Genomic DNA, 18,619 nt, shown 5'->3' with positions numbered 1-18,619 from the left:
TGATTCAACACATGCGCCTGGGTTTTTTTTATTCTGTTGCAAGCCAAGCACACCTGTATATTACAAAGAGTACACGCAGGACCGGGCCAACTTAGTTCTTACCAGAACTTGTTCTGTTAAGTTCTGTTATCTATATTTCTTTAGTTGAGGGAATTGAAACTACCGTACTACAAAACAAAAGTACAACCATGCTCTGAGTAGAAAGCTGAAAGAGCCGAAATAAGCATATCTATGTAAAACATAGCTGAAAATGACCGCAATGACAAGACAAGTCACAAACCCAACACAACACCAATATTACCATCGATGATGCTGCTGGGACCCAGCAGGAACAATCAAGGTGCGATAAATAGGAACTGAAACTAGCAACATATTGGGGTGGTTCGGACTGATGGCCAATGGACGAGACATGTGATCGTTGCCATTTACAACTATCTTGACAGTCCAGCGGAAGCATTGACGTGTATGTACTGAGTTATGAGGGGGCGGGGGAGACAGACAGCCATGTGCACGAGATAATGCCTCTAGCAGAGGCAACGCACAGCGGACAAGGAGAGGCACTTACTGCAACAATAGAGCAGTTTGCTGCTTCATACGAAACTACAAATCACACACGAGCATGCAGGCATCCTCAGGAAGTGGAACTCGACAACATAATCCAAAGGTTGCTGGTACTTGATAGCAATCGAGATTGAAAGTTCTCTCCCGTGGTAGCAGTAGTGCTTGAGAAAAGCAAGCAGTGTCGCCTGCTGTAACTCAATGCAGCGTTCGGAACGGGTGCAGATCAGCAAAACAGGTGCGGGGTGCTGCATACCGAGGTACACACATCCTAACACACTGGGTCGACTTCGTTGATCGTGGCGCTAGTGAGGAGCCAAGCTGCTGCTGCCATTGCCATGGAGATTTCAAAGAATCATAGGTTGGGCGCTGTGCCCCCCAGAGTGGAGATTGCGGCCATCACGTCATGTGCTTCTTCAGGTACTTGAGCATACCAAATGTCTGAACTCGCTTCACACCTGCATGCGCATATCACAGAATGCATACACACATGTATACGGCGCCACAGCCTGTAGTTTTGTGGGCACTGAGTCGAATGGCTCTGGTCCGAGGAGGCTGCGATGCACCATTTATCAGATATTCTCGAACAAACTTCTTGCCACATCCTGGAATTACTTCGAAGTACTTGAAGTAGATGATGGCAATACCATACAGGATGTACTGCTGGAAAGCACAAACGGACGGCTTTGGAGCGAAATCAATTTCGTAACTCTGTATAGCAGCTTCTTCAAGCCACAGTCATTCAACTCAGCGCCCAGAGGACTAAGCTATGCGGCGCTGATCTGTGCGATACTTTCGTTTCGTGTCGTCCAATCTGCATTCTTCCACAGCGGTCCTTCGAAATGCTGACAATGACATGAGAGGCTTGATAATGCACACGTGTAACTGTGAACATCTCCTGAATGCTGTATACCAGCCTCCTCCTCATCAGACTACTACATGTAAGGTCATTGCAATCAATAAGAGCCTCGCAATCACTAAGAGCCTCTGTGCACACTGGGTATCCACATGGCCAAATCATGCTGCATGAAAAATACATCCAACTCCTCCTCCCCTCCCCTGCCCGTGGCCGAATAGAAAAGCCACTCTCGGCTTGCCTGGAAAGCTCATGAATATTTCTAATCTTGGTGATGTCGTTGACATGATGTGTAGCAGTGGCAGGTAGTACACAAGGCACTGCTCTAATACAGCTTCTGAAATGAGTACTCACCGAACACCTTGAAGAGCTGATCGTCGCAGATATGATAGCGACCATCCTTCGGGTCCTACACACCGGAGAACATGGAAATACATGTACTTGAAGTACTGTAAAAAAGAACACGTGTGTCGTTGTGTGGCGCTGGTGAATCTAGACCTACCGCTACGAACATTCATATCCGTTCATATACGCACCATAACATACATGTGCACTCGTTTCGCTTGTAAAGGCCAGTAGCTCAACAGACAGAACCTTGCCACAGAAGCCACTTGTTTTCAACAAGGACAAATACGAAAGCTGGAACTACAATCACACTGTCGTAACAGGAATAGCACAGTACAATGAAAGCGTGACTGAACTCCACGGCACTCTGCATCGTGATACGTCAAACACACTGGTATCACATGTAGCCTACACTACAGCCAGTTGTTAGAGTGTCGAGATATAGGAATGGTTTAAGAGCCAGTAGAGGCTTAGTCACTACCGGTATGACCAGGGCTAAATGAATAGAACCAAACTTTACAATGCAACCACCACCTGTGCATAATGAGTTTTAGTACACTGCTGTGCCTTGGAGAGTGCAGGAGACCTAGGTTAGGAGGACCCACCTTTAGATTTCTCTCTCTAATGATGGCCCACATCTGCTTGACCACGTCTGAGCGTTTCATCTGCACACACCCAATGAAGAGAATCAGATGCGTGAGTTGCTGCCTTCGGTCGTGACTCGTGACATGAAGTGGACAAAGTATTCACCAATGATACCGGTTCTAGTTCTACCCAGTGCAACGAACACCGCCAGCTCCCTGCACCCGGCGCACCCAGGACCAGAGCCCGTCCATAACTCAGAACATGCCAAATTGTAAAAGGTATCGATACAATCATGTACTTGTGCAGGCATACTCATGATAGAGGACGTGGGAGCAGGGGCCACAACACGAGTCTGCAGTTGTGCAGGCATGCACAACCCAGCATGTTACCAGGCCAGAGACTGGCTGGCTGGTTGGTTGGTTGGTGGGTGGTTGGGTGGGTAGACCTTTCCAGATCAGGACAACTGGATAGGAAAGTTCGAATGCAGGACAGGGCATGCAATGTGCGTACATGTACATGTACTTCCAAGCAGTTGACAATGACTGCTTCATATGTGCGTGTGTTTGTGTGTGTGCGCGCGCGCGCGCGCGCGTGTGTGTGTGTGTGTGTGTGTGTGTGTGTGTGTGTGTGTGTCTCTCTCTCTTTTTGTCTTGCATTGCAAGGGTACTGCTGAAGTTTATTTTGGTAAAAAAATTCTTTCAAGGTAGTTAGTTTTTCATCATGGCACCAAGCGTGAGGTCCAGGTCCATGCCAAGGTCAAGGTCAGCAAGCACGGAGATCCCCGTGCAGGACGAGGTGGAGTTGAGGATGCGCTTGCTGGAACGCCAGGTCCTTCGGCTAAAAGGGGGAAACGCCGCCGGTCGGCCTCCCCCTCTTCCTCGTCGTCGTCGTCGTCATCGTCCAAGTCTTCGTCATCGTCTGACTCCTCATCGTCGCCAGAGCGCGTCCTGGGGAAGAGGAAGAAATCAGTCAAGTCCTCGGCGAGGAAACGCGAGAAGCCAGTACCTGGTAAGAGGCTGAACCGGACCAGTTATCAGCACCAATATGACTGCATTACTATGGTAGCTGATCGCCTTGACCAGGCAAAAAAGTACGTGAAAGCTGGCAAGGCCAAGAAGGCGCTGAAGAATATCGCCAAGGCGCAGGCCAACTTGGAGGATAGGTTGGAGTGGCTGGTAATCGCGGACTGCCACGGGCACGACACCGCCACCAGATATGCTGAGGGTGACGACCTGACAGAGCTGCTGTCCGACTCCGGCAAAAGGAAGCGCCTCCGGACGGCGTTGGAAGCGTCACAGACGAGTGCGAAGGCCCAGGTGATGGTGAAGGCCAAGCAGCCGCCTTTTCGGACCACCAGCGCTCCAAGATCAGCCAGCTCTTGGAGTGCTGGCCAGCAACCTAGCCAGGCTGCAGCAGCCGCAGTGCCACCGCCCCCCGGCAGGCCAGCAACCCGGCAGTCTACCTCAGTGTGCCACCACTGTGGTGAAGCCGGGCACTTCGTCCGCTTCTGCCAAAAACTACATAACGCAAAAGGCTAAGTTTCACGGTGTTGTTTTGAATGATGATGATGAGGAGGATGATGTTGATGTGGAAGATGAGTTTTCAAACTATCTCGTTGCTCAGTTAATGAAAGAAGAGGAAGGGGAAGGGGCAGGGCTGACTGATGTAGTGGTGGGCAATTTGGCCAGGAATGTGGAGTTTTGGAAACAGATTGGAGCGTCAAAAAATTTATTCTGAATGTAATCATGAATGGGTATGTGGTGCCGTTCAAGTGCTGTCCAGCTACTAGGCAGTTGAGGAACCACAGTAGTGTGATAGAGCATGAGAAATTTGTACAGGAGGAGGTTCTCGACCTTTTGCGCATTGGCAGTGTGGGGGAAACGAGCAACTCCGTAGTGTATAGCCCTTTAGGAGTGGTGGATAATGGCAAAAACACTCAGACTGATTGTTGACCTGCGCTATGTAAACAAACACCTTGCAGATTTCAAGTTTAAACTGGAAGATGTCAAAACCGTTCTCGATGTTTTCAGGAGTGGCGACTATGTAGTTACTTTGGACTTGAAAAGCGGTTATCACCAGGTTTTCACCAGGTTATCACCACATTGAAATCGCGGAAGAACATTGCAGATATCTTGGATTTCGTTGCAAAATTGGCAGTCATTTCAAAGCATTTGAATTTTGCGTGCTACCCTCGTCTCTCCACTGCACCGTACATTTTCACGAAATTGACGAAGCCGTTACTGTCTCACTGGAGACGACAGGGTATTCGTTGCCAACTGTATATGGATGACGGGACTGGGGGGGGGGGGGGGGGGGGGGGCACGAGTCGTATCAAGGTGCTGTGGAGGTCTCAGAGAAAATGCGGGCTGACGTAATTTCAGCAGGCTTCACCCCTCATCCGAAAAAATGCTGCTGGACGCCTGCTCAGAGAGTTGAAATTCTAGGCATGGAACAGCATTGGTTCTGGAGTCCCTGGCATTTGCTATTGAAGGCTGCACTTGTATTCATCGCAGTGATAACCAGGCTGCTGTGCATATCCTCATTAATGGCAGTAGGTGCAAGCATTTGCAGGAAGTGGCTCTATCAATCCATAGGGTTTGCCAACAGCACGGCATCCAGCTTGTGGCGGAGTGGGTGCCCCGCGAGGAAAATGAGCTCGCTGATTATTTTTCCAAAGTTGTGGATGCTGATGACTGGAGTATCAATCCAGTTATTTTTTGGCTGGACGACAAATGGGGTCCACATACCGTAGATTGTTTTGCCAGCATGAGCACAAAGAAAATCGACCGATATTGTTCACGGTGGTGGAACCCAGGGTGTATTGCGGTGGATGCATTCACATTTCCATGGGAGGGAGAACACGTTTGGCTCACCCCCCCCCCCCTTTACCTCATGGGCAGAGTTATTCAAATGGTTAAAATATTACGAATGTCATGCAACTCTGATTGTGCCTAAGTGGGTATCAGCCCCATGGTGGCCATTGCTGTCCCGAGGGTCATCCTGGGGTCCGTGGGTGTAGGAAGCCATTGAGATCCCTCTGAGGGAAGACACATTTATGCAGGGCACTTGGCCCTGGAATTTGTTCGGGGAAGGGATTCCTAAGTGCAAGGTGTTAGCACTGAGGTTGTGTACGTACAGACAGTGCACATGCTGAGGCAGTTGTGTACCTATGTGTCTTTTGATGTTGTTGCAGTTGTGCGTAGGCTCCGGAGCCAGAAACACATCCAAACTGGAGCCCTGGAGCCCCCCCCCCCCCCCCCCCCCCGCTGTAGGCGGTCAGCTCATTACGCCGTGGCTTGCCTGCAAGTCGAGCAATGATGATGATGATGGTGATGTTACCAGAAAAAGTCAGTCAAGAATTTCAGGAGTTATTGTTTGATGGGTCGTTAGATAGAGGCCGGTGTTTGTGAGACTGCAATCATTTAATGTTTCTTCCTTAGTGGTGTAGGTAGATTCTGTTTTGTAAGCATAGTAGGACTACTTTTGTTTTGTAAGTCACTCTCATTCTCCACGCTTTGCTGTCATTTGGTTATGTTTTAAAGTAGTTTTTATGACCTGATGTTTGTTTTTTATATTTGTAGTTCGATTGTTGACACCTTTTGTCTTTTCTTTGGGTTAAAAGGTTAACTTCATCCTCGTTTTCTTATTGCCTTGTATTGGAATTTGCCCATAAAAGTGGCTACGGTGTGATAATGCATTTTTATATTTCGTGTTTTAACATTATTTTCAGAAAATTGCTCTTACAATACCTTGCGTTTTATATTCATAATATTGTTGCCCGTAAAAGCGGCTTGGTCACATGATGTTGGTGGTGGTGATGAAGATGACGATGATGTTGGTGATGCCGCAAGATAGCGAATCACATAAACAACGGCCTGTAGTCAGAGACAGCATGTCTTACTCCAGGGCGAGGGAATTAGTACGAGCAGCACTGGCTGCCATCGGAGATGATCCGGACAGGTACGGCGTGCACAGCCTACGTTCTGGGGGAGTGTCAGAAGCAGCTGCAGCAGGTGTGCCTGATCGTCTCGTCCAACGCCACGGCGGATGGAGAAGTGAAACCGGCATGAGATCATACTTTTCTGAGTCTTTGCCGAACCTGCTGAGAGTCTCACAAGCTGTTGCACAGTCAATTCAGTAAGCTTTTGTAACTGTGCTTCTTTTTCTTTGGCTATGCTTTGTCAGCTTGTAATATGGCTGCCCGCAGCCAACCCTGCACTTGTTATGGCTGATGTGAGGTATGAGAAAGAAGTGTATGCTTCTCGTTGGCTGAATTTGAAATAAACGAGAAGCATTGTTCTTTCGAACGACGAACATCTCCGATGCGTGTTTTCTGTTTTTTTTAATTTTGATGCTGGTGTCATGGTAATGACACAGAAGGTCGCACAAGCGCGAAAAAGCGCTTGCACAGTTTGAATCAGTCTCTTTTTTGTCTTGCATTGCAAGGGCCCACCCACCCGCCCTTATGTTTGCCTTACTAATATAATTACGGTGTGCGGTGCCAGCTGTTGGCAGGCTTGTTTTTTTGTTGTTTTTTTCGTTTTTGCTGTTGTTGTTACTGGTTAAGGCTCAGTACCTTCCTATTCCATAGAATTTTATCGATATTACCCTTGAAGAATAATGCAATATGGCTGCCCGCAGCCAACCCTGCACTTGTAATGGCTGATGTGAGGTATGAGAAAGAACGTGTGCATGTGTGTGTGTGTGTGTGTGTGTGTGTGTGTGTGTGTGTGTGTGTGTGTGTGTGTGTGTGTGTGTGTGTGTGTGTGTGTAAGGGTTAGTTTCGAATACACGATCAGACAAACTACTAAGTATTCCACAATGAATACACAGAGTCGGCTGTGAATAGTGTAAACTAAACCCAATGGTCACCCAGTATACTGACATCACACTCTCTCGCTCTCTCCCTCACCTTGTCTGCACCCATTAGTTCTGCCAACTCCGGCGACAAATCGAGAACCTTACTGTATGCTGCACACACACACCACACACACACACACACACACACACACACACACACACACACACCACATGCACGCACGCGCGCGCACACGCACACACACACACACACACACACACACACACACACACACACACACACACACACACACACACACAAGAGAACATCCGTACAGCATGAAACCCCACTGCGCCTAGCACTGACAACAAGAAGAGTACATAAACTGGAGGTAGCATCTCAGACAGTAACCAGGAAAGCACCGTTCGTCGTTTACGTAACTTTTGACGTGAACGTACGGTGAAAAACGATGTCACAGACCGCATGGATGCGGTGCAGCACAAAGCAGAATTGCTGACTTGCGAGCAGTAGAATTGCGGATCTCGTCTACAACGAGTCGTCAAAACTGTAGCAAACAACAAATTTCTCTGCCTATACCCCACATGCAGAATTCAACACTTTGGTGTTGTGTACTCGTGCTGACAACAAGGCCAGCTTCTTCTTTTTCTTCTTCTTCTGGGGTGCACGGAAGCTATGAGGTGGAAACCACACCGCCAAGTGAACAGAAATCAAAAGCTAAACTGCTGAGCTTACCTCCACCGGAGCGTTTTTTCTCCTCGCCGTCTTCGTCGCGTTTTACTCTCCGACTCTTCGGCTTGGCCGCACAGGCTTCAGTCGGCAAGAGCACACACACGCACGCACGCACCCACCCACACACACACACAGTGACAGTATGTACATTGGGAACAGATAACGTAAAGATAACAGTTCTGCATAGGCGCAGTCAGACCTCGCTTATCCGGATACCTCACCGACACGCTGAGAATCTGTTGCCAGCAGATGTACAGAAAACAGTATGGACTCAAACAGTGAAGCAGCTTTCTATGAGTAGTTCACAGATCACAGTACATGCACAGCCACAGACATGTTTCAGGTATACCAGTACATGAAGCTAAAGTAGAGACCCAAGCATTTATTGACAAAGGTTTAGTTAGAATGCTGGTCAAAAACTCACCTCGCTTGAGAGGACTATCGGGCGCAGATTGCTTGGAACGCTTGGCTGGGCTGACACTGCTCGTACTACGTTTCCGCTTGACAGCAGGCTGCACAACAAATCACAACACAAACCATTCTCGTCAAACGAACTCCTTGTCATTTGGAGAGGTGGTGCTGTTAGACGTACTGTGATCAAGGCATTTTCAAAACGATTGGAACTCAATCAATTGTCGCTCGGTACTTCAGAAGTAACACAAGGAGAAAACTATCAGTATGCAACGGAAATGGTAGGATGAATGGTTTTTGAGCTACTGGGCATGCAATGATTGCCACTGGCAATTTATTGCACAATCCACCGCATACTGGCATATTCCTTTTTCATGCACACTTCGTTGACTGCCACTAAGCCTACATGATTTTGACATGAGCAAGCGGATAAAAATACTTGCTTGAAGGCGCTAGACTCCGCTGTGCGTTTGGGCAACATTTGCTTTGTTTGCTGACTCCCCCCCCCCCCAGTGATCAATTCGGGCCGAGTTTGTTCCTTACTGTTACAGCTTCCAGGAGGCCCAAGATCACACACTTTGGAAACCAATAGGTCACTGATTCTCCATAAGTATTGTAATAGAATGTCAAACGGTAAGAAAAATGATTATTTTCACTGCTGATCCAAGATGGGCCGTGGGGGCGGGGGGAATACACCCTTGACAAGATCCTGGATCCGCCATTGATGTATAAGCTCAGAAAATAAAAAAAAGGTACCGGTACCTTAACATCCTCCACTTCATCTTCTTCACTCTCGTCAGCTGATTCCTCTTGTTCCTCGTCCTCCGATTGATTTGCTGCATTCAGTTCCTCTACAACATCCAGGGTCATGGTGCTGATTGATGCCTTTCTAAGCCCACCAGCAACGGCAAGGACAACGCCAGCAAAGAGAACACGCACAAGCCACTCAGCACATGGGCAGCACATCGACAAGACTCAGTCACAAACAAGGTCAGTCGAGGCAGCTCAAAGCAGACTCATGTGAAGAAAGACAAAAACACGGCAAAACCAATCCCTTAGCTCGGCTCGGAACTTAGCGTGAGGAGACATGGGTAGACATCAGACAGTGGGCACCCATTGAAACGTTCCCATGTTCCCAGTCCTCCCTAACAATTCCCTCTGCCTGGCTTCATGCATGATGTTACCTCTCTGTAAGGTCCACGCCGAATTGTTCCTCGAGCATCTTGCGCACTTTCTTGGCAGATATCGTGTTAAGATCAGCATCCTTGAGAATGTCTGAAGTGGAGAAAGTCACAAACAAACCATGCATGCGCATGCAGAGGATACTAGTGATTTGTACTGTGTGTGTGTGTGTGTGGGGGGGGGGGGGGGGGGGGGTTATTCCGGATTTGGCTCCAAAGTCTCTCTCTCTCTCTCCCCCCCCCCCCCCTCAACACACATGTGAATGGCTGCAATATTTGAATCCTTTACCATCAATTACACAACGTTCTGTTACCAAGAAGTTCCGCCAAAGCAAAATATCCTTGAAAACTATTCCCCCCCCCCCCCTTTGTTCGAAATAAGGAGGAACGGCCATGGTCGAACCGGATGCTACTGCCTTGCCAAACATTAACCTATAGAGGACCAAGAGAGCAAGCCCTATGCCTAGTAGACCTGGCCAATACGCATAAACTTAGAAAATGTACCCAGTCACAGTTCTGGATTCTTGACTGGTCTTTCATCGAGTTTCCGCTTGGATGATCTCATGATCCTCACACTTTTTATTCAAATAAACGCCGTGGAGACAACAATTTGATAATAGCTATCAATAAAATCAGTTGTGCTGTCTTTGTAACACACACACACACACACACACACACACACACGTTCAAACAACTCTAATTGGACTTTGTTTGAACGTATGTGTGTTACAAGTGGGAGGTTTCGCTCTATGTAATTACGTAAGAAAATCCGAATGTCGTACGCACCGGGGAGCGAGGGCAACTTTCATACGTAAATCTCTCCATGGACTTCTGTAGGAAAGCACTTTTCTACGCTATACGATCGGTCCTCCGTAGGTCTTTTTGAAAACTAATTTATTTATTTATCCATGGCAACGTTCAAGCTGCGCGAAACACAACGCCCACCGCATGTGGAAAAGGAAATTGAGAACGTGGTTTAGGTTCGTGGTGCATGCGGTAGGCACATGCAGCCGACGCGTCTCCAACGCAACAAGGCATGCTTAGCAGCCGTGGAGAAATCACGTAGAGCGAAACCTAACAGCGCGGATTTTTACGTATGAAAGTACGTGCAGTTCATACATTATTTTCATACGTACCTACGTAGAGCGAAACCTCCCCAATGAGTCATGACAGTACACCTGATTCTATTGATAGCCATTACTTTATATTTTATCTATTTACTACAGTATACGCGTATGTCAGCAGCACATGCACAGATGAAGTGACATAATTCTCTTCCTCCCTTTCCTTACACAGTACACAGGAGAGCCCCTCGATAGGCCTCTGCGGCCTTTGGACAATCCTTAAATAAAAATCAATCAATCAATCAATAATAGAATTCACAACAAAAACATTGCAATGCCATGTCATGCCATGATGCATGAAAACCACATACCCTGCCCAAGTAATAAAATATCCAAGCAAAACAATACAGTACTAGTACAACTTGAGTGTATTTTCATAAGGTGTACGTGCATATTCACTGAAAAATTGACAGAGCCAAGTATGAAAGATTTCCAAATACGAATTTGACACACCTCTCACTGATTCCAATATTTTCTCGTCTGAAGGCTCCATTGCCAAGGCGTCACTGATAATACAACCGTACTGCAGCAAGAAGAAGCACTTGAAGATCACTCTTACTCTCTAGGCTATAAATATGCTATAGGACATACAATGCAAGCAGGCGACTCGACTCGAAGATGGCTCTCTTTCTTTTCTCTTCTTTCCACTGTACTAAATACATGTACTGCATGGATATGCATGCAGCATGTGCATCGATCTGAGCGAGATGATCGATGAGAAAAATGCATGTGCCATGTGCCCAGCATGCTAGCGATACGAGGACGCACACGACACACGTGCACAGTCAGCTGACTCGAGACTCATACTGTTCGCTATAAAAAAAAGGTCAAACATGACATGACTGTGTAGACTGTCATCGTCAGTGTCACTGGTTCGCTGTATGCGAGTTCGTTATAAGTGGAGTCCACTGCTTATGCACTCTTGCCTTGTTAGCTGCACTGAGTGATCACCATGGTCACCAGGGAGTTGTATACTAGTAGTAGTTTACTAATAGTAATAGTTGGCAATCTTTACCGGAATTCTCGGATGCATACCATGCCCTTACTTCCCAAGCGCGTTCGCAAGCAGGAGCATCACCCTTCCGATACGCACTGACTGGCTGACGCTCGACAGAAACTGGCTCGCAAGACCTTCCTGCGGCGATTTCACATCGTGAGCATGCTTTCTCCGTTGGCCAAGTGCACGATGCTACAAGAGCAGCATACCCAGGCGCACGTGCGGTTGGAGTTGCACTGAACCACATGTACATGTAAGATGGAATCTGGCAAGTCAAAACAAAAAAGATAATAGTGTTCTGGTGCAGGCAGGCCTTCTTGCAGCATCCAGAACGGTATTGAACATACACAAGGTTCAAGAGTAAGATCACCAAGAAAAGACGGTTTCATGTTGATTGTTGAGTGATAAAAATATGAAATGGTTGCATGGTTATCGTCTCAGCTGTCTGTAAAATGTTTCTGTTTTACGTTTTTTAGCTGCAATCTCGGGTAATCGGCAGAAATCGAAAGATCAAAATACTAAAATAGTTAGCAGTTTGCGTACCAGCAGTTGACTGTGCGCTAAAGTCTGTGAATCAAATAGCATAATACCAAGAGTATAATAACCTTACATACTCTTGATAGTACAAGTAGCAATACTTTACACTGTACAAGAACACCAGATAGAGTCTGACTAGAATAAGAGAGATTAAAGAAAGAAATTGCAGACACAGAGAGAGAGAGAGAGAGAGAGAGAGAGAGAGAGAGAGAGAGAGAGAGAGAGAGAGAGAGAGAGAGAGAGAGAGAGAGAGAGAGAGAGAGAGTAGTGAGCAGGTAAAACGCCGCACTCCTGGTTAAACAGATTTCTTTTTCGGAAAGAAACGCGGGAAAGGCTAAAAATAAAGTAAAATAATGGGAAACTAAGGAACAAAGTACTAGTGTTTTTCTTTCTTTCTTTAGGCACATACCTCCACGGCAGCCAGAGTCAAGTCTGTGTACACTCTCCACGGGGACTCAAAGACAACAGAAATGATCACAACTTCAACGGAATATCACTGAACGGAGCGATGGGAGCGAACGACTCCAATTGAAGAGCGTTGACAAAGCAATCGGCGGCACGCTCGTGCTCGCCTTGCTTGGCCAGTACGGAGCCGCGCTGGCGCCAGGCTTGATGGTTGCCAGGGTCAACGGCCAGCACCTGTGAGATGTATTGCTCGGCCATGCTCAGATTCTGCTCCTCCAAGTGCAGCTCGGTCAGTGCGAGCATGCAGGGTACGTGGCTTGGGTCCGTGGCCAAGGCGCCGAGGTACGACGTCTTGGCGTCCTCCAGTCGCAGCTCGTGCGCCAGCAGGCGGCCACGATAATAGAGGCTGTCGGGTGACATGCTATCAGTGACACGCTTGAAGCACGAGGCAGCATCCTCAAACTGGTCATTGCGCAAGAACAGGCTAGTGAGAAGCAGCCATAAGCAGCTGCTTGCTGTTGACGGTGTCCGTGAGGACGCTGGTGACTCTGGTGGCCCCTTCACGTCCGCGTCGAAGTTGAGGTCGGACTTGGCCGTTACAAGGGCGGTGGAGACACCAGAAGTGGCTGCCTTGATCTCCACCTTCAGCTTGACAAAGACCATATCCTGAGGGTACTCATACAGTGCCTGCTCACACACACTCAGCGCCTCGGCATAATTCTTCAGCGAGGTCTGTAGGAGAATCATTAGCCAGAGGCCGTGATGGTGCATGTGACTCTTCTGCAGTAAGTCAAGGACAAGCAACATGGCGTCGTTCACACGACGCTGAATTGCCAGATGCAGTGCGTAGTAGAGCATGCAGGCTGGGTCGTTCTGATCCACTTCGTAGGCCCTGCGAAACGACTCCATGGCCTTCAGCAGGAGCTCTTCCCGGTGCGTGTGCGTTGTTGGCTGGCGAGCTTGAACGGCATATGCGAGACCAAGCGTGACGTGAGCCTTAGCCATCTCAGGGCACTTCTCAGCAAGCTGGCTGGCATACTCAACTGCTTCGTCGCCATTGGGTAGGTCGTAGATTCTCAGTTGGCAGACCAGCAGCGCTGCCGCCGTGTTGTCGGGATTCTGCTGCAAGCATTGCTTGAGCACCATCAGAGCACGCTCAAACTGCCTGCCGCTGATCAGCGCCAGGCCAAACTGCATCCAGACGTGCTCGTCATCGAAGGAGAAGCGCATGGACTGCTGCAGCAGCTCGATGAGGTTAGACTTACCAAACATGGCTAGAGCAAGAACGGCGAGATCGTAGACGGCTGCGACCTGGTCGTGCCACTGCTTGTAGATATCTTGGTCGTCAGGGAACCGACTCTGCACGGCTTCCTCGCGTACCAGTCCTTCGGCGATCGTCAGGACGAGGACAACCTCCTCGGGTTGATGCTCCGGACTCAAGAAATTCGGGCGGCTTATCACCGGATGCAGTCTTAGTGATGGCACGTGTGATGTCGGCGACAAGTCTGGCGGTGTATAGCAGTGTGGCGCTCTTAGTAGCAGCAACGCTAGCTGACGAGACGCACTGAGCCGCAATGCCTTGGAGAACTGATTCTCGGAAACCCGCAGAATGTTGCGCAAGACCTGGATGGCGCCGTCCGTGCGCCCGAGCAGCAGATGCATCAGCGGCGCGTGGTGTACGGCTGCCTCCAGCCACGAACTGATCGTAATGTTGCTGGCATTGGCCGGCTTGCCACCCAGCACACTCGGGCTGACAGCGACAGACAGTTCCTGTAGGTAGACAAAGGTTACATCCACGGCTTGCTGCAATGCGGTGAGAGCACTGGGTGCCTGCTCGCGCCACTCCGTATTTTCCGACAAGAGATGCTGAAGAGCCCAGCCTTTCAGTGATAAGCATTCCGCAACTAGGCGAGTGGCATGAATTGGCCAGCCACTTTCTGGCTGCAGGTCAGATATATCAAGCGCGTCGAGACATGCAAGTGCCTCGGAGGGTTGGCCAAGTAAAAACAGTACCTTTGCCTGCAGTAATCGTGCCTCAAGCAAAAAGTAGTCAATTTCTTCATTGGTCGGCTCTGACAAAGTTTTCAGCGTATCTAATGTCGCCTCCATGCTACCTTGAGAGGATTCAGGAATTTCAAATTTGGACCCAGGCTTTCCAGCAAGGAACACATCGTCCAGCGATCGTTCAACATCAGCAAGGTCCAGGTACTTCACCGAGTCGCCAAACTTGGTACGGACTTTCAGAAGCGCATCTAGACCGTCCCATCTCCGCTCCAATCGTAAATTGACCAAGTCGAGATAAAGAGGAGAATTTTTAGATCGAACAGACTTGAATTTTTTCTTCAGTTTGTCGTTCTCCATTTTAGCATCCAGTAGACATGGTGGAAGGAGTGTGCGTCTGGAGAGCTAAACGAGAAACCAGCTCCATCAGTACTTCGGCAACATAAAAATTTAATAAGACTCTCGATCTCTCTCGACGATCGCAATGACCATGATGACCTCACCATGTTCAGATGTAGACAGTCGTCATGCATCATTCTTTTCAAAAATGAAAAAATGCTGTGTTCAAAAAATAATATACACGTACGTACAGTAATAATAAATTATTGATTGTGGCAGGAGGCAAAATAAATCCCTGATTGTATAACAAACAAGAGGGGAAATTGTACTCTTTAGCAGTATTTTGATTTTGTGAGATGTCGTCGTTAGCTATCGACGAACAATTTAGGGAGGCCGTTGATAAGGCACTGGATCGCTGTGATAATTTCTTTCTTGGCCAATCAGTGCTCAATTGTCGACCATTTGTACTAAATGACGTTGTTATTGGATTTGTAAGGGGTAATTTCATCCCACTTCTAGGAAAGTACAATGATGTGTTCATTGTCCGATCGGAGACGGATGAATATCCACTTGGCTATGTGACACTGAACACTGATCTATGCACCCGCGAGGGGCGAAATGCTTCCATCAGAAAAGTGTGTGAGCAGATAAGGGACAGCGGTGAATACTCGCCACTGAAGGCATGGAGGAACGAGTTATACATGGCATCAGCTACGTATTCTGGAGAGCCAGAGTTCGGTATAGAGCGATCTGGTGCCGGTTTGATTGGGATCAAGCAGTATGGAGCTCATGTGAATGGATATATTTGGGTAGAAACTGAGCATGGCAAGGAGATGCAAATGTGGATTGCACGTCGCGCCAAGACAAAGCCAACCTTCCCAGGCCTCCTGGATCAGATTGTTGCCGGTGGCATTGGAAATGGACTGGGCGTGCGGGAGACGGTGATAAAAGAGGCAGAAGAGGAAGCCGGAATGTCGGCTGATATCGCTGAGAGGGCTGTTGCGGCCGGCTGCATTAGCTACTTCTACGAGGATGCGGTGCGTGGCCTTTTTCCAGAAACTGAGTATGTATTTGATATCGAGCTACCAGCCAGCTTTACGCCGACAATCATTGACGGAGAAGTCAGTGAGTTCTTTTGTTGGCCACTTGCAGAGGTGTGTCGGCGTATCAGCCTCGGAGAGTTTAAACCCAACTGCGCTATTGTCATTCTGGACTTTCTTGTCCGTCATGGATATATCACCGCTGACAATTTCTCCGATTTTGACTCTTTTGTTGCCCGACTGCGCCGCAACACCGCACCGTCCGCATCGTACAGGGACATCTTGGCAAGGCGGAATATCTCGCGGTGAGTACCCGCACCAGTGACTTGGAGCGTGCGATGGTTGCTGGCCATTCTGTATTCTTAACAGTATGTTGTATCCGGTGTATCGACACTGGCCAAACTCCAGTCAGAAGTATCCATGATACGAATGTTTGGTACAGCAGCCTGGACTGCCTAGTGCTAGTAAACTTGCTTACTTTGGCGAGAGACTTATCCCCCACTGTTAGGCATTGCATCTGCCGCTGGATTTACCGGGTGTTAGCCAACCTGCACTTCTTTGGCATTTTTTTAAAGCAAATAGAACAAAATTAATAGAATACCGGTATTCAAAAATTTTGAATTTTCTATGTTGATGTGTAGTGCTGGTGCTGGACACCGTGCTAGTGTGCCTTTTGCGCAATCTATGGATTTAGAATATGCCATCATATCCAGAACTGTAATACTGCAAGACACAATCAGTTCTTTTCAAACAGCTGTGCCCATTTACTGAGCCAAGAATGACGTGTTTTTAGATGATATGATTTGGGCCTCATTGTGAACGTCACACCTTGGTTGTCAACTTCACAAAAAAACGTTTACAACCACAGTTCTGATGGATTCTGGCCGAAGTGGGTATCTATTGTTGAATGGTGTACTGTAAAAGCAGAAATTTTCGGTGGTGTTTTATTTTCGGTAACTTCGGTGCCGACAATTTTTACCGAAAATAAAACGCACCGAAAATGTCGGTACAACCGATTCTGTATACATGCAGTACTAGTACACCTACCTGGAAAACGGGTTTTTCCGAAAATTTCCCTCTACCGAACCGCCGATTTTGGAGAATACCGAAAATATTACACCACCGAAAATTTCTGCTTTTACAGTATGTGGTGTTGTGAATCATGAGATCCAGTGTCGTGTACATGTATGTTGTGTGTCAAGTATGTCGGCGAAACAGTGTTGCGAACAGGAGAAGAATATGTCCTAAAGATATGCAGCTCCGCTCGTGTTATCCGTTTACAGTATGTATGGGCTAGCCCTGTAGAATTTGGTGGCAATGTGAATGCAGTCTGACCAAGAGTACAATACATAACACCCCACGATGTGCAACTGCCCGCATGCAGCAGAGCTGTCCCGACAGAATTTCAAGTTGACGTCATTGTCCTGATGCAATGCTCCTTGCAGGTTCAATTTCCGACGTTTGTACAGAGGTTTCAGCTCGCCACACGTGTTTGCTGGCACACGTTTGTACCGTACCAAATGGCAATGTGTCTGCCATCGGTCTACGGGGCCAGGGTAGGACACGTCTGAAAATGCACGTGCGCACCGTGCATTGCAATGCATCATCGAAATGACGCCCGTTAACTTGAAATGCTGCCGAGGCGGCACTGGGAGTGGAGTTGCAGACTCTGGAGGTTGCCGCAGTATGTACTCTTGACTGAGCCTCGCGTCAAATTGTGTATTTGTGCCGAACGTTCTTCCTTTTCTTCACTGTTGGTTTACTACTCCACTGGTTACATGTCGCCTCCGGCCAGCAGTGTTCCCATAGTGTCGTCTCACTGACCCGGCATGGGGTATGCTAACCAATGTGCTCACCATAATTATCAACAACGGAGCGGACTACAAGGCCTGCTCATGCTCATCCTACTTGCGTACAATCACTACGAATCATACTGTAATCATTGTACCGTATGCGTATTGGCGGGAGTAATATTGCCTTTGGGTCATCCGTCATAATAATAATTATGCTTGATGTTAGAATAATCCTGTCATCGGTTACTAGTATCATGAGTAAGTAGTGGTGAAACGAATATTCGAATATTCGAACATTCGTTCGGTTTGTCACATTCGAATATTCGTCAAGTCACATTCGAGTATTCGTTACGTCACTTCGAATGCAGTGCATGTACATACATGGACGCCGAACACGGTACAGTGCAGTGCGTACAGCCTGCCTGTGACTTTGTACTGCATGCATGCACATGTATGTCCATACTGGACTGCCAATGTTGCACATAACATTTATGAACTTCGAAGTAGCCTTATGTGGCAGTATATTTTACGTGGCACTACCGTTTGTGATACCTAATAATATATTAGTATTGACAATATCCATCAAATGACTGAGAGGAGGGCATGTGATGTAACTATATGATCTGTGTTACCAAAAGAATATTCGTTCATTCGTTCGTTAAGCTGAAGAATATTCGACTAGTAGGTTTTGACATTCGTTTCACCACTATGAGTAAGCCAATCAAGAGTACATAACCCCAAATGTACTCTTCTTGGTCAAGAGTACATAACCCCAAATTGTGCTCTTGGGCAAGAGTACAGTCATAACCCGCAACCCTCCAGCTCCATGAATGATCCAGACCAGGGTGCAGGAGCCCTACGTAGTTGTAGCGCTCCCTGCATACCAGATACTCCAGACC

At 47.8% G+C, this 18,619-nt stretch overlaps 3 protein-coding genes across 3 annotated transcripts; 1 reads left to right on the top strand and 2 right to left on the bottom strand.

The window, feature by feature from the left end:
* Window positions 1-91: 91 nt before the first annotated feature.
* On the bottom strand, window positions 92-11,284 carry LOC135815506 (uncharacterized). Its single transcript, XM_065328814.1, has 9 exons — window positions 11,062-11,284; window positions 9,488-9,578; window positions 9,066-9,192; window positions 8,317-8,404; window positions 7,896-7,970; window positions 7,257-7,315; window positions 2,365-2,424; window positions 1,769-1,823; window positions 92-1,016 (listed from the first exon to the last, which is right to left on the bottom strand). The coding sequence occupies exons 1-9, from the start codon at window positions 11,099-11,101 to the stop codon at window positions 958-960; spliced, it is 654 nt and encodes a 217-aa protein (XP_065184886.1). The 5' UTR covers window positions 11,102-11,284; the 3' UTR covers window positions 92-957.
* A 569-nt stretch (window positions 11,285-11,853) lies between these two features.
* LOC135815504 (tetratricopeptide repeat protein 7A-like) lies at window positions 11,854-15,027 on the bottom strand. Its single transcript, XM_065328812.1, has one exon. It carries the CDS (start codon window positions 14,906-14,908, stop codon window positions 12,617-12,619), a length of 2,292 nt encoding a protein of 763 aa, XP_065184884.1. The 5' UTR covers window positions 14,909-15,027; the 3' UTR covers window positions 11,854-12,616.
* Window positions 15,028-15,175: 148 nt separating this feature from the next.
* On the top strand, window positions 15,176-16,794 carry LOC135813686 (uncharacterized). Its single transcript, XM_065326729.1, has one exon. The coding sequence runs from the start codon at window positions 15,244-15,246 to the stop codon at window positions 16,234-16,236; it is 993 nt and encodes a 330-aa protein (XP_065182801.1). The 5' UTR covers window positions 15,176-15,243; the 3' UTR covers window positions 16,237-16,794.
* The last annotated feature ends 1,825 nt before the right edge of the window (window positions 16,795-18,619 follow it).

The sequence above is a fragment of the Sycon ciliatum genome, chromosome 4 (genome assembly GCF_964019385.1).
Source record: "Sycon ciliatum chromosome 4, ocSycCili1.1, whole genome shotgun sequence".
In the NCBI taxonomy this organism is placed as follows: Eukaryota; Metazoa; Porifera; class Calcarea; order Leucosolenida; family Sycettidae; genus Sycon; species Sycon ciliatum.
Note: the sequence above shows the minus strand (reverse complement) of the source record. Positions and strands in the feature narration are given on the sequence as shown.